The following is a 14,260-nucleotide window of genomic DNA, read 5'->3' as shown; positions in this document are numbered from 1 at the left end:
TTAAATACATATTACAAGGATCAATATAACTTCAAATATAAGAGACTGTTTGGTTCCAAAAATTTAAAAATTACTTTACTAATATATCTTTTATTATTTACATTACCTCGTTTGGTTTATTAGTAATAAAAAATTACGATAATCTTCTATTATTAATGCTAAAGTGACAAATAATATATGTGATAATCTGATTATCACCTTCAGTTTAGATATTAAAATATTACCAAAACAATCTTGATTTTATTAAAATTATATTATTATTTATTAATTTTTTGAGACAAAAATAAATTTATTTTTAATTAATTTAAAAATATTTAAAAATAATTATATTTAAAAGTATTTAAATAATATAATTTACGAATATTCTTTTATTATCTTTAATCAAACATAATAATTATTTATATCTATTAAATTTTATCAAATATAGTAATCATTTATACTCAATAATCTTTTAAATACTCTATCTTTAAAATAATCTCTCTATTTTGATAATAAAATATTATCCAAATTAAACGCGTCTACCAATATTGTTTGTATTTTATTCTCTTGAGTTAAACTAAAGATTCTCATCAATGTTTTTACACTTCAATCAAGTCAACACATCATCGGTCTAATCAACCATGCATTCGGATCAAAATTAAAAATTTAAACCATGCTTCACATACTTTAACATCAAATGACATTAATATAATTGTTAAACAAATTTGATTCCATCGTTGAATTAGAATATAACAGCATTCACTTAATTTAAACTTAGATCAATCCAATCTAATGATTAAAGCAACTTTTAATTATAACCCAAATTAGATTTGTTGCCAATTTCTATGATCGATCGAAATAAAATACAGCATGGCCCTTATATTACTCAACCTTAATTAGATTAGCAATAGATTTAGTAATTATTCGTTTTTGGGCATACAAATTTCATTCATGAGTATAGCAGGGGAACAAGTGCAAGTGGTGCGAGCCAAGTGAAGACAAAGCGACCAGCTCTGGCCAAGTTGTCGGGGTGCGTTACCATACACACTTAATTTTTTTTTTTTTAAGCCACGCCCATTTTTTTGGCACCATCAAGTAATTCAAAATGTTACCCCTTACATCAAACTTATCTTTATTGGGCTTTTATTAGTTGTAAATATGATTAACTTTTGAACTACTTATTTATCAATACGTTCTAATATGACCAACAATTTAACCAAATAAAAACCTATTACATAGATTGAAATGAGATAACACCTTTTATTAGGGTTGGATTAAATTTGATCCAACCAGAATAGACTTGATCTAAACTACACTCGAACACGAATCCAACCTTACCTTTCATTCTTCAAGTAGCGTTTTGGTGAGAGCCACAATTTAAATGAATAAAGAAAGCTAAATTTGGAAATAATACTAAGCATTATAGAGAAATATGAGAGAAATACAAATGAAAAATAGAAAATGAATGCTTTAAAGCTAACTTGAAGTTTGGATTTGCAATGAATGGAGGCGCTTCAAGAATTCAATTAGAAGTTCAAATTGAAAGGTAAAGTAGAGGGTGATTATTGTAACAATCAGATAATAAATTGGCCTTTTGACGAGAAATAAATGATTTAAAATTGTCATGTCAGTGAAAGAAGGAAAATCTTTTGCCCACCATAGAAGGCATAAGCCCAGATACTGAAGAGCTATTTTCAGGTGATAATGGTGTGGCCCAACATTCTCTTTTCCATATTAATTTCTTCCCATCCCCTAGGTTTATTCTTCTTTTGAACAAACAAGGGCCTACTCAAGGACCCACAACAATTACATATGTATGGGAAAAGTTTTAGGGTTCATAATTTGAATTATAGAAATTTGGGTTAGGAATAACGACCCAGTTTAAAAAATCTATAATACGTGGTATTGGACGGATGGCTCTTGACAAATTAATACATGGAGAATAATTCTCCATCTCTGTCTTAGTAAGATATAAAATAATAATCTTTTGTCTTAGATATTGTTTTTATAAAATGTTCAACGTTATATCCTTGGCTCTTTGATTCTCCGTTATTCCCAAATGCACAAACCTCACGAAAACTACACTTCAAAAATTTGTTAAGAGAGTCTAAAACAAAATCTCATATGTTGAAACAGTCTGATGATAATTTCCAATGAAGGGAATTTTCTTTTCTTTTCCTAAGAAAAGTGTAGTTTTCTTTCTTTTCATAAGCACACTCAATAATTAGATTTTGAAGGGCAAGCAAGAATGAGCTAAATCTCACACATCCACAGATTTTTTATCCACACAAACAAATCATTCTATTCAAAGCAAACTTCTTACGTCAATGACAGCTGATATTCCCCACCACTTGGAGTGTGTAACCATCATCTGCCCAATAATTATGCTCCAAAATTTTTATCTATCAAATTTGTCATTTCGTCTTCACGACAAAACATTTATGTGCAAGACAACTCCAGTTTTTATGTATTCTACACATACTTATCCTCTAAACCAAAATTTCTATTTTGTTCGTCAATTGGCAGAAAAGCTACGCACTTTGGGCTTAACAGTAAAAAAACCACCCACTTACAAAACTGCTCTTTATGTGAATCTTCATATAGGGAGGCACTTCAGACAATATAAAATCTAATAGAAAACAACAAATCATAATTAGTACTCATGATGAAATACGGAAACTTACCTTTCCCGTAACTAAATTCATTCAGTGAAAGGAAAATATCACAAGCTTTTCCACCTTGCACCGGAGTTCACTAGTTTTATATATGCGTTCTTGAAATCTTCGAAGAAAACATTCTGATCGTCAGCATACTTTGTGATCCATCTGCGCAATAAATCAACTTTTTAAGTTAAGAAATATACAAAATCCTAGGAATCAACAAATGTATTGATAAACATAAACGGACTAACAGGATGCGTTATTTATCTTCTTCTTCTTTTCCATTTTATTGTTTATAACTGGAATATAACCTAACCATCAGTGTGTACATAACTCACAAATTTTTATTGCTTTCAATTCCCTAAAATATTCAGGCTTGAAACAGGGGTAGACAACTGATGGCAACTTAAGATGCTTTTCGAAGATAACTAACCTCAAGCACTCATCATCCTCAACAAGTGCACGATCTGAAGGGAGTCCAATCATGCTTGACATACCAGCTACCAGGAAAAGAATAAAATGGATAAATGGATACTGAGAAAATTCTAATCAATGCAAATCCTGTAAATGGTTTTCAAGAAGCAACAGGTGTGATTTTAATAAAACTTTGGGCCAGAATGGAAACCCAATAACATGTGAGAAAAAAATGGATGAAAATTAGTATTCAGCAAGAACAGATTACTTTGAAACCACTAAACTTGAACGTTAAGAATTTAGACAATCAACAGTGTCAGATTCCAAAGCCACTTAGCTCCTCCTTAATTATACCATTTTTCAGGTATATAAGGTGAATTTGAGCCACCATCCAGCAGCTAGCATTGCTTTCATTTTTAAGGATAATATCATTGATCTTTTCTATAGAATGTCTTTGATACAAGCGGACCCTTATCATCTTCAATAAAAAACCTCTATTAAAACAAATTAAAATTATAAGAATCCTCCCTGAATTGAAAAATTATTTGTTGAAATCTACTAGAAACAGTCATAACCCTATGCAAGAGAAGTGAAATGATGTTTCTTATATCACAGAAATATGTTTGTACTAAAATCATATTTTGGAGAAAGTTAGCAATGTTTTCCTTCTTTTTTTTATTTTTTTGTAAAGTACAGTATCAATTGCCAATTACCATAACTGACACAAGAGCTAAAATACTCACAGAGGAGGTAATGATATGAATGAAGACAATTCTAAGATAAAATAAGTGCTGTGTCAGAATACTAACAAGTAGATTGCCACGGTTTCTCCAGAAGAATTTTATAGTATGAATTGTCAAAAACAACTGGATTTCCAAAACCTTTACTTCCAAGAGTATGGGCTCCAGATAAAGCAACAAGTTCTTGTGCTCTGCAAAGGTAAACCAACAGGATTATGTTTTCTTTTTAGAGAATATTATTCAATATTAGGCAACCAGTGGTCTAATTGCAAAGAAAAGAACTAGCTAGGAGTCAGTTTCATGTAAAAGTAATCAAACATGTTGTGCTAGTCTTGAATATCATCAAAATAAGACAAAAGAGACTAGCTAGGCTCCAGTCATGTGTCAAATTTGCATAACACATTCCTGAATTTAACTAATGTAGGAAAAATGAAAAAAGAAAGATATCAGCTATAATAAACTTACGAGAAGCCTTTTCTTTGAAAGCATTGCTTCAAGCCAGAAGCATCCAGAGATTCTTGAGGAAGTTTTCCTTCAGGATCTCCCACCCTAAAAGGAAAAAGCAGTTCTATAAGCATTGATGAACCAAATAAGCACTGTAAAATATCTTATGGTATTGATCAATGCTCCAAATGAACCATGCAATAAACCAACAATTAAATTCTTAGGCTAGTGATATCATAGCATGAATTACTTAAGACAATATCTATATAAAATTGCATGTTAGAGGATTATATTAGTGACACATATTCACTTACTAAATTGATCCTGGTCTAGTGTTTTATATCATGTCATTCAATAAGGTCGAGAGCTATCCCCTTACACTGAATCTAGTCTGCCAATGGAAACTGGAATTGTTGGACCTCCACAAACTGAAACTGCAACAGCCCCACCCACAGCAATCATATCTGTCCATGATACTAACAATGGAAAAATCCAGACATCTTAGCATGGAACCAAAGAGTACTTAACCATTGAAAGTTATTCACATCAATTCAGATCGAAAAACCTGGCTGTATAGCGTCCACTTCACTCTTTGCTTTCTCTAGAACCTAAAAACAATTAATCCACTAAGGGTTAGCTGGTAATGCCATATTTAGGAATATTTCCATATGTCCACAGAGTTATATAAAGCATAATGAAAAATATAAGAGAGCATGCCTTCAACGACTTTTTAAGGCCTGCATTTTCAGGTCTTTCAAGTTCGTAAATTATAGAACCATTCATACCACCTGCACTAATAATAACAAGGCAGCACAGATTAAATTAAGAGAAAAACATGGACTATGGAAGGCCAACTGTAACACAGCAATAGAAATTAATAATTTAAAGGTCCCAAACACGGAGCAGCCTTTGTAAACTGCCAATAATCATGATGCAATATATCACCGTTTCAAAAATCTTTTTACCAAGAACATCATATCCTCCAATATAGATACCTGAATTCTCATCCATTTCAAAAGTTCCTGCATCATGAAATGCAAGACGAAGTACACCAGCCGCCTTTCCCTTTGAGACTACCTTCGAAACCACTTGTTTCATAAGAAGATACTCACTTGCACCTGACCTTCGGTGCAGACAAAGTAATAAGAATAAGAAAAAAAAACAAGTGCAGCCTAGTTTCTTCAACGTAAGTCTATAATAATGATATAATCTATACGCAAAACAAACTACAGAAACTACCGAAATGGAGCCGATCTTGAACTTACTCTATCGCTTTAGCATCAGATTCCACAACAAAATCATGCAAAGGAAGAATAAACGGAAGCGTGGCTGCAAATAGCAGTCCTCTCCTCTTATTCAAATTGCAACGGCCATTTTTCTCTGTAGAATTGAAACAAATATGAGCTATAAATACATGAAGAAATTTGTACGTGTCAAAAACTCTTAAACACAGTCAAGAATTAGTCAAAGATTTCACCTGAACTTTGGTCGCTGATGAAGGAGGAGGAAATTTTGAAGCATTCGGCGCCAAATGAGAGCGTTGAGAGAGGGGAACGTAGTCTTTTGGAGGGAAATTTGAATACAAATTTGAGAGTTGGAGGGGGAAAGTAGGAGTTGGAACAGAGGCTCAAGGTAGCTGATGAACTCATCCTCAATGGACGGTGGAGACTGAGTGTGCTCAGAAATATATTATAGACAAGGAAGTGATTTGCTGCGGCTGAGTACAGAAAATCTGGCCAATACTAAAGCGGATGAGCTAACACTTGGGCAATCAGTCAGTAATCACAAATTTTAATCGATTATAGACCGCGTAGATGATGCCACATGGAATCTTTACCTTTAAATACTTGTATAAATTTAAAATATAATTAGAATATTGAGCTGCAAATGAGTTAAATTGCTTATCAGATTGAGTTTAGTTTTTGATCAAGTTTGAAATTGTTGAATGGCTTGGTGAGTTTATGAATTCACAATTCCATTTAAATAATGTATTAATAAATCTTTGGGAGTTTAAAAATGTTACACTTATATCTTATAACTATATTCTCTAACTTTTAATATGAAATTAACTAATAAACATATAAATTATAAGATTTAACAAAAAGATTTTTTTGTCAAACTTGAGTTAATCTTATTTATCTCACGTTCAAGCTTAGGCCATAAGCATCCTAAGCGGAATGAGCACATGCTTGAATTTTACTTAAATATAGTCAAATTAAGTTTGAGTCAAACAAATCTCATTTTAATTTCATTATAGTCTTATTTGGAATAAAAGTTACTTGCAAATCAAAAACTCTAATAAGGTAAAATTTGATATGAGATCAAAGGATTTGAGTTTACACAAATTCAAATAGAATCTAAAATTAAATAATTTTTAACTGAATTTGAGCATCAACTCATATCCAACTTTAATTGGAATTTATTCATACTTCACCTAGATTATATTCAAAACCCAGCGTCATTCCCCATCTACTAGCCATGAATCAAACACATTATTTGTCTTGCGAATATTGTAATTGGAAATAAACCTTCTAATACCTGCTAATGGCTAATATTACCAAATTTGAATAATCTAAAAAATATACATGAACATAAGATATAAGACTTAATGCATGAAAATGATCGATCTTTTACATGGAATTGGAGGCTTAAAACCACCTTCAGTAGGTGTTATCTTGGGCCAGAAAGGCGCACGGCTGAAAGATAAGCTTCACTATTGCAGTCAGATGGTCCTGAGGATGTGCCCTCCTCGCTTATTGACTTAAAGAAAGTTGGGTAAAGACGTGTACCCAATGGAGCAGAAGTTGGAGGCAGAGGAACTTGGCAGAGACCTTCAAGCATCTGCACAACTTTTGTCATTGATGGCCTTAGATGCATATCTTCCTGTATGCACCATAGTGCTACTTTAATGGCTGTATAAACCCTCTCATCATCACCATCTATCCTTAATCTCGAATCAAGTATATCTCTCAATTTCCCTTCTTCCATCATCTTGAATGCATAAGATGGGAAATGTGATTTCTCTGAAGTTTCTGATGAATCATAGTTTTTTCTGCCTCCAACGATCTCTAATAACACCATTCCATAGCTATAAACATCACTCTTTTCTGAAATTGCATAGTTTGTGATCCATTCTGGTGCGAGATATCCTCTTGTGCCCCTTAAGGTTGTGAATACATGGCTTTGCTCACGAGTCATTAGTTTAGCCAAGCCAAAATCAGAGACTTTGGCCAAGTAATTGTCATCAAGAAGCACATTTTCAGGCTTAATGTCACAATGAACAATTTTTGCATCGCAATCTTCATGGAGATAGGCAAGACCTTTTGCCGTCCCTAAAGCTATGTTGAATCTAGTTTCCCAGTCTAGCAGATTTTCTTCATTGTTCCTTCTGAAGATCCACTTATCCAAAGAGCCATTTGCCATGTACTCATAAGCAAGAAGCCGATGGGCTCCTTCTGCACAAAAGCCTTTGAGCCTGACCAAATGCAGATGGTGGATACTTCCAATAATGCTGACTTCCGCTCTAAATTCTTTCTTGCCCTGACCAATGCTTTCCAACTTCTTCACAGCCAATCGTGTTCCATCTGGGAGAACCCCTTGGTAAACTGAGCCAAACCCTCCTTGTCCAAGTTTCACAGAGAAGTTGTTCGTTGCATTTTGAAGATCACTGTAACTGAAACGAACTGGCATTCCAGATAAACTCTCCAAAAAATTATCTTCTTCTGATGTCTCTTGAGGAGATTCTGGCACTCTTTTCTTCTTATTCCTGTAATACCGAAACGCCATATAGAGTAGACCAGAGATGACAATTACTGTTGAAATGACAATGATCACAACATATGGAAAGCGTTTCTGGTTACTTGAATCCCCTCCACCATTAGTGTCGCCAAAAACCTTAATGTATGCAACATAACCTGAGCCCTGGTCAGAGCTTTGGAAGGTACCTACGCTGTCGAATAAAAAACAATCCCCAGTACTGTTTTGGAAGAACAAAGCAAGGCAAGAGCAATTACCAAGGCAGGAGGCTGTGCAACCACTCAAATCAGATTTTGATGAAGATGGAACATATGGAAGTGCAAAATAATTCAGGTCAGCTCCAGCATCCACAAGCTCAGTAGAGCCCTTGGAATGATCACAGGGAGAGACAATGCCAGTTTGGCAATTTCTAGCATCAAGAGCTTCAGAGCACTGGCACCGGTTATTTCCTGAACAAACATAATATGCATCACAAGATTCTGGTGTGCTGCACGGATTATTTGGTATTTTTGTATCTGAAGGAGTATTTGAGCCTCCATGCTGGAGATTGTAGAAGGAAATAAAGCCATCATTTCCTAGAACTGCAATCCAAGTAGCATTTGCATCAGTACTAGCCGAGAATACAAATTGCCACAATAAGGCCTTTTTTTGATCATAGAACCTCCATGAATTTGCTACAAGAGTTGACAAGGTGACCTTCCCACCACTTATGTTAATGGTTCTTCGTTCATCCTTGGACATAGACCAGTAAGGCTGAGGGGTTGGGTAACCGGCATAGAGAACCATATCTCCGGCCTTGATTTCAAGAAAGTAGCTCAGGTTATTGCTACTAGGATTACTTACAAGCTTCATACCTTCCTTAAAGTCCTGGTTCGATATAAGTGTGTCAGTCGGATGACTAAAACTCTCCCAAAGTACTCTGTTGTCTTCCCCAAGCATAACCAGATTTCCTGAGTCCTGCAATTCAATTGCAGAAACAGATTTACCGCTGGTATTTGCAGTCCAAACAACAGCATCCCCTTTTTGTAAAAACACTTTACCATCTTGATTGAACACAAAATTGTCAGAGTTTGCAACAGGTGACCCTCCATTAGCAGACCAGATTGATCTTCTACTAGCCATGTGCACAATAACTAGCAGAAACGATGTAACATCCTTGGTAGTTTGGAAGCCAAAAGCAAAATCAGAACTATTTGACAAAAGAAACAACCCATCATTATCGATCCAATTCATCTGAGACCCTTGAAACACTGGAGTGATTTTGCCGTTTTTTCGAACACTTGCCACACAGGTGTCTGAGATAAGGATAATAGATATTGAAATGAAGCTCAGTAAACAACTAACTTTCCAACTTTCCATGACTAGACTCACCAAAATCCTAAATTCTGTGAAAATTAAGAGGAAAAAGAAGAGCCAGGCGGTCCAACAAGTGACAATAAGAGAATTAGCTATAGAGCTACATGATCTGAAGAACAGATGAAAACAAAGACCAAAAACATCAATTTAAACTCTGAATTCATAGAATGCAATCTATGTAAACACAGGCAGGCGTTGAAATTGCAGAAAACTCACTATCAAATCCCTTGAGATTCTGATAAGCTCAAACCATTATGGCAAGTCAATAACTGACAACTACTTTTCATTAAAGTCATCCACCCACTTGAAGCAAATATTTGATTCAAAATAAGAACCTAAAAGCTTCATTAACCCAAAAGCACCACAACCCAGTTGAAGAAAGACTGCCTCATACTGACGGTGAGTTTGAGCTTGTACTTGGAAACTGAAGACACAAGTGTTTGACCCTCGTTTGGGGAAATCTGTGTTTGGTTTTTGTCTTTTGAAGAAAGGTTGTTTTCTGAAATAAAAAAATTTGTAGACAGTTGATTGTGTTTCATCTTCCTTTTCCCAGAAGGAAGTGACAGATACAGTAATTATTAGATTAAAAAGGTTTCAAATGTACCAGGTCAAAGACCTTGTCATCTATCGAACATCATGCAATGCTCCTTTGTTCATAATTTCCGAAAATCGTACATGATTTATCATAAAAATATATAGTTATCCTTGAATTTGAACATACCAGAGATCCATCCGGTTGGCATTAGCAGCAAGTTTATAATAATAATTAAAATAAATTGAAAAAATGAATTTGACGGAGGCAGCTGGAATTGATAAAGCCATGTGGAAATATGTAACCAAATTAAATGCCACTTGCAAATATTTATTCTTAAAAATCCCACCAAATTCAGGGAAGAAGTCAAACAGTTTCATTCATAAGAAAAACCCCTCTTGTCACGGTGTCTTTTTAACAACTTGCATAGGGGTTCCCCTTTTCTTACCTCTTGTTGGTGTTTAGATTTGTACCAACTAGATATGCATGTGTGTGTGTGTGTGTGTGTGTATATATATATATATATATATATATTGAATTATTGGTGAAACCAACACAAAAATATGAAGAAATATGAAAGGATGAAAAGATAATTGATTTTTACTGTGATTCAACAACAGGATATATCAAAAGACTATAATATTATCTAAATATGTTGTTATAATTACAACAATATCTATAGTAAACTTTTATTTACTATTACAGTATCTAGGACTGATTCAATCTCAAAAAAATTAGTTTAGTTTGAATATATTTAAATCAAATTGATATTGTTTTGATCTTTATTATTTAAAACTATGATATTTTGTTAATAAATTATGAATTTAAATAACAATTTTGAGTTACAAATTTTAACTATAGACCTGATCTGAAGTTGAAACTTAAAAGACTGGACCGTCTGCGCGCATCATCATCATCATCTTGACCTGGCGTGGCTTCACAAATGATATATCTGCAAGTGTAACATTGAGAAATTAATACAATCTCTCACCCTTGTTTGTTGGTGGATTTTTTTTACGCCATCCATCTCTCTTCTCTTCTCTTCTCTTCTCTAATTCCAGTAAACAAGAAAGGCTTAGAAATGTGAGACAGAAACAGGTGGACTAGGTTGGACATTTTCGCTCACATCGAGACAACAAAAGAAGAAAAATTATTTCACGTGGCCACCACGACACCTTACTTACCAGAGCCATCCCCTATACTGTACATAAACAAAAATTAAAAAAAAAAATCTCAGTCAGAATGTGTGATGTGATTTGCAGGCCTCGAATCGAAGCATAAAAAGCTGAAGCTTATTCTCGGATCCCTCTCTTCTTTCTCATCGTATAGCACGCACGAACAACCACTTATCCATCATATCCCATGCGTACCAATCGCATTTTACCTCACTAATCAAAGATTGACGTTTTTAATTTATGGCCTAATTGTTGCCACGTGTTCTAATCTCATCTTTTCAGGGGTTGTTCACATGGGATTATTCACAGAATCTTAAGATACATGCATGTTAATCAACTGGGTCAAGTCTAGAATTTTAAAGTACAAAATTTGTTCTGAAATTCTTTGATTAATTTGGTTGCAAGATTTATCATTAATCCTTAATCAAACAAAAATTTCCTCCGTAAATACAATATACTAAACATACACCATACAACACAATAATCAATATGCAAATCTGCATGCAGGCAACAAATTAATACTACAAGCTCAAAGTTTTCGAGATTGGAGAAGGGAACATGTGTGTGTGCGCCTTTGTAAATGATTAAATTCTTTAAGAATTTCGGTATTGCTCAGACTCAGTCACCAACCTCACCTCACCTCACCATCTTTTTATTCTATAATATTATGCCAATGGATCAATTATGATAGCATCTGCACCACGAGTTTTTTTTTTTAATTTTTTATTGGCCAAAAGATTTGCTCCCACCCAAGGTTTGATATAATTTTAAACTTTCATCTCTAACTTTCAAAAACTCAAACTCTCACCTATAGACATATTTCGTTAACAGTTTCTATAAGTGAAAGATTAAAATATTATTTTTACCCCTCTCTATTGAAAAGACAAATATACCCTTCAAGGTAAATTATGAATTATTTATAAAATATACCTTAAACATTAAATTACCAATATACCCCTTCTTATGGAATTATCAAATAACGGTTGTTAATTTGTTTAGCATAACTTTAATAGGATTTTATGTTGTTTTATTGGGGAACTTGTATGGATTTCCAATATATTGCAAATGTTAATTTTGATGAATCTGATAATTTTGCATTTTCAGTGCATATTAATGTGTCCTCTTTGAATTCATGCATAATTAATATGGAACCTGCAATTTTGGGATGCACACACATACATCTAAAAATAGGTATGGTTGTTGTTGATGTTGATGTTGATAAAACTAGTAACAGAAAAACGATTAAATTGTTGTTCGTTGTCGTTCGTGCAAAGGCTATCTCATTCACCCATGATAATGTTGTCAAAAGTGTTGTCATCATCCCTTTGTTGTCATTGTTAACCGAAAATTTTCAACCTCACAATACACTTAAACTTGCAAAATATTCTTACTTGGAAAGCGAAAGGAGAGAAAGGAAAGAAAATGAACGGTCTTTCATTTGATTTTCTTCATATTACGTTTAAACAAAATAGGACATTGTAACCCTTTCATTCATTCTCCCTCAATATAAATATATATTTTATTCATAGATTTTTTTTTCAAATACATGTGTAATGACAAAACAATCCTTCATTGTCACAAATGTATTGACTAGTTTTTCCTAAGTTTATCCATGTTGTTGATTTTTGCCCAAAACATTTCCCTCATTGATTTCAAATCATCATGGCACATTAAATATGTATTGGATGCACTGTGTTTGATTGCGTCGAATTACGTCGTCACTTTTTTTAAACATTGTCCACCTTTTAATTTTTTGCTCACATGTCCCATTTTCATGACACCATGCCATTCTTCATTGATTAACTCGTTGCAGATATCACCTAAATGTATCAAAAACACATATTCCATTTAAAGGGTTGCCACACGTCAATTATTTATGCATTTGTGTGAAAAGTTAAAAGCCTGTCAACATTTAACTTTTTTTATTTGTTTAATAAAACAAAAATTGTTTTAAACTTAACACATTAAATTTTCTCAATTACCCTTTTGATTAATAGAAACCATTAACAAATTTACACACGGGTGAGAGCTTAAGTTTTTGAAAATTAGATAGTAAGAATACATCATTTTTCACTGATTAACTCATTGCAGATATCACCTAAATACATCAAAAACACAAATTGTATTTAAAGGATTGTCACACATAAATTGTTTATGTATTTATGTGAAAAGTCAAAAGTCTGTCAGCATTTAACTTTTTTTATTTGTTTAATAAAACGAAAATTGTTTTAAACTTAACATATTGAATTTTCTCAATTACGATTAATAAAAACCATTAATGGAACTTACATATGGGTGAGAGTTTAAGTTTTTGAAAATTAGAGGGTGAGAGTATGGTTAAATCAAACTTGGGTGGGAACAAGGCTTTCGGCCTTTTTTATTTGAGGATATTGAATTTGAAAGCTGTCCCACACCAATTTTCTGATGCAGTGAGGTGATAGGCATTCAAGTTTCAGAATTGGTGGTTTCCATTTTTTAAAAAGTTTCTCCAACTTTAATATTAAACTATTAGGTGACATTTATAACATTACAAGTGTCAAACTTTGAAGATTAAGATATTAAATATTTTATTAAGATGATATTAGTTGTTGATAGTGTCAAAATCAGGTGTAGAGGGAGTAGAAAAAGAAAAAAGTGAACAATAACATTAAAGAATAAGAAGTTACTAGAGAAAAATAAAAAAATTTTCAGAGAAGAGAAAAAATTGTTAGAAAATAAGAAAAAAAATTATCTTCAATGCAAGCTTCAACATTAATCTTAAGATTAATAAGTTAAAATTGTTCCAATTTCAATTAGCTTGTTAGAGCCTAAGTTGATTTGACTTGAAATTACTAGAGCCAGTTTGGATCAAATTCACGACTTAATTTAAATAATTTAATTTTGAGTTAAAACTTTAATTTAATTTAAAATTAATTCATTTGTTTATTTAATAATATTATTTATCTCATTAATAATATTATTTATTTATCATTTCTCATTTAACGATATTGTATAGTAGCTCAAGGATAGGCCTTATGACTTTGATTCAAGCTCGATCAGACATTAAACTTGACGTGGATCAAATTCATATCCAAGTGACTGTACCCTTAGTTAAAATATTATCATTTAATCTGGCCTTAGGTTATATGAAGGATGCCAATCTAGGCCCATCAATGTATAAGCCCACATATACAACTCGTTTACTTCTCAAGCCCATTTCTACAC

The 14,260-nt window shown here is 33.1% G+C and overlaps 2 protein-coding genes across 4 annotated transcripts; both read right to left on the bottom strand.

Annotated features, from left to right (window-relative positions):
• Positions 1–2,261: 2,261 nt before the first annotated feature.
• Positions 2,262–5,924, bottom strand: LOC123194353 (putative L-ascorbate peroxidase 6). The gene is made up of 11 exons (XM_044607534.1): positions 5,715–5,924; positions 5,503–5,617; positions 5,233–5,360; positions 4,955–5,025; positions 4,803–4,845; positions 4,617–4,713; positions 4,259–4,342; positions 3,863–3,984; positions 3,073–3,139; positions 2,718–2,804; positions 2,262–2,608 (listed from the first exon to the last, which is right to left on the bottom strand). The coding sequence occupies exons 1-11, from the start codon at positions 5,884–5,886 to the stop codon at positions 2,593–2,595; spliced, it is 1,002 nt and encodes a 333-aa protein (XP_044463469.1). The 5' UTR covers positions 5,887–5,924; the 3' UTR covers positions 2,262–2,592.
• Positions 5,925–6,630: 706 nt separating this feature from the next.
• Positions 6,631–11,235, bottom strand: LOC123194254 (G-type lectin S-receptor-like serine/threonine-protein kinase SD2-5). 3 transcript variants are annotated; one of them, XM_044607409.1, is made up of 2 exons: positions 10,745–11,235; positions 6,631–9,378 (listed from the first exon to the last, which is right to left on the bottom strand). In XM_044607409.1, the coding sequence occupies exon 2, from the start codon at positions 9,350–9,352 to the stop codon at positions 6,908–6,910; it is 2,445 nt and encodes an 814-aa protein (XP_044463344.1). In that variant the 5' UTR covers positions 9,353–9,378; positions 10,745–11,235; the 3' UTR covers positions 6,631–6,907. The 3 variants fall into 3 exon arrangements, with proteins under 3 accessions (XP_044463344.1, XP_044463345.1, XP_044463346.1); XM_044607410.1 differs by having other exon boundaries at positions 6,631–9,288; XM_044607411.1 differs by lacking the exon at positions 10,745–11,235 and having other exon boundaries at positions 6,631–8,950; positions 9,034–9,214.
• Positions 11,236–14,260: the final 3,025 nt, after the last annotated feature.

Source organism: Mangifera indica, chromosome 13, assembly GCF_011075055.1.
Source record: "Mangifera indica cultivar Alphonso chromosome 13, CATAS_Mindica_2.1, whole genome shotgun sequence".
Classification (NCBI taxonomy): Eukaryota; Viridiplantae; Streptophyta; class Magnoliopsida; order Sapindales; family Anacardiaceae; genus Mangifera; species Mangifera indica.
This window is presented reverse-complemented; position numbering and strand designations above follow the sequence as displayed.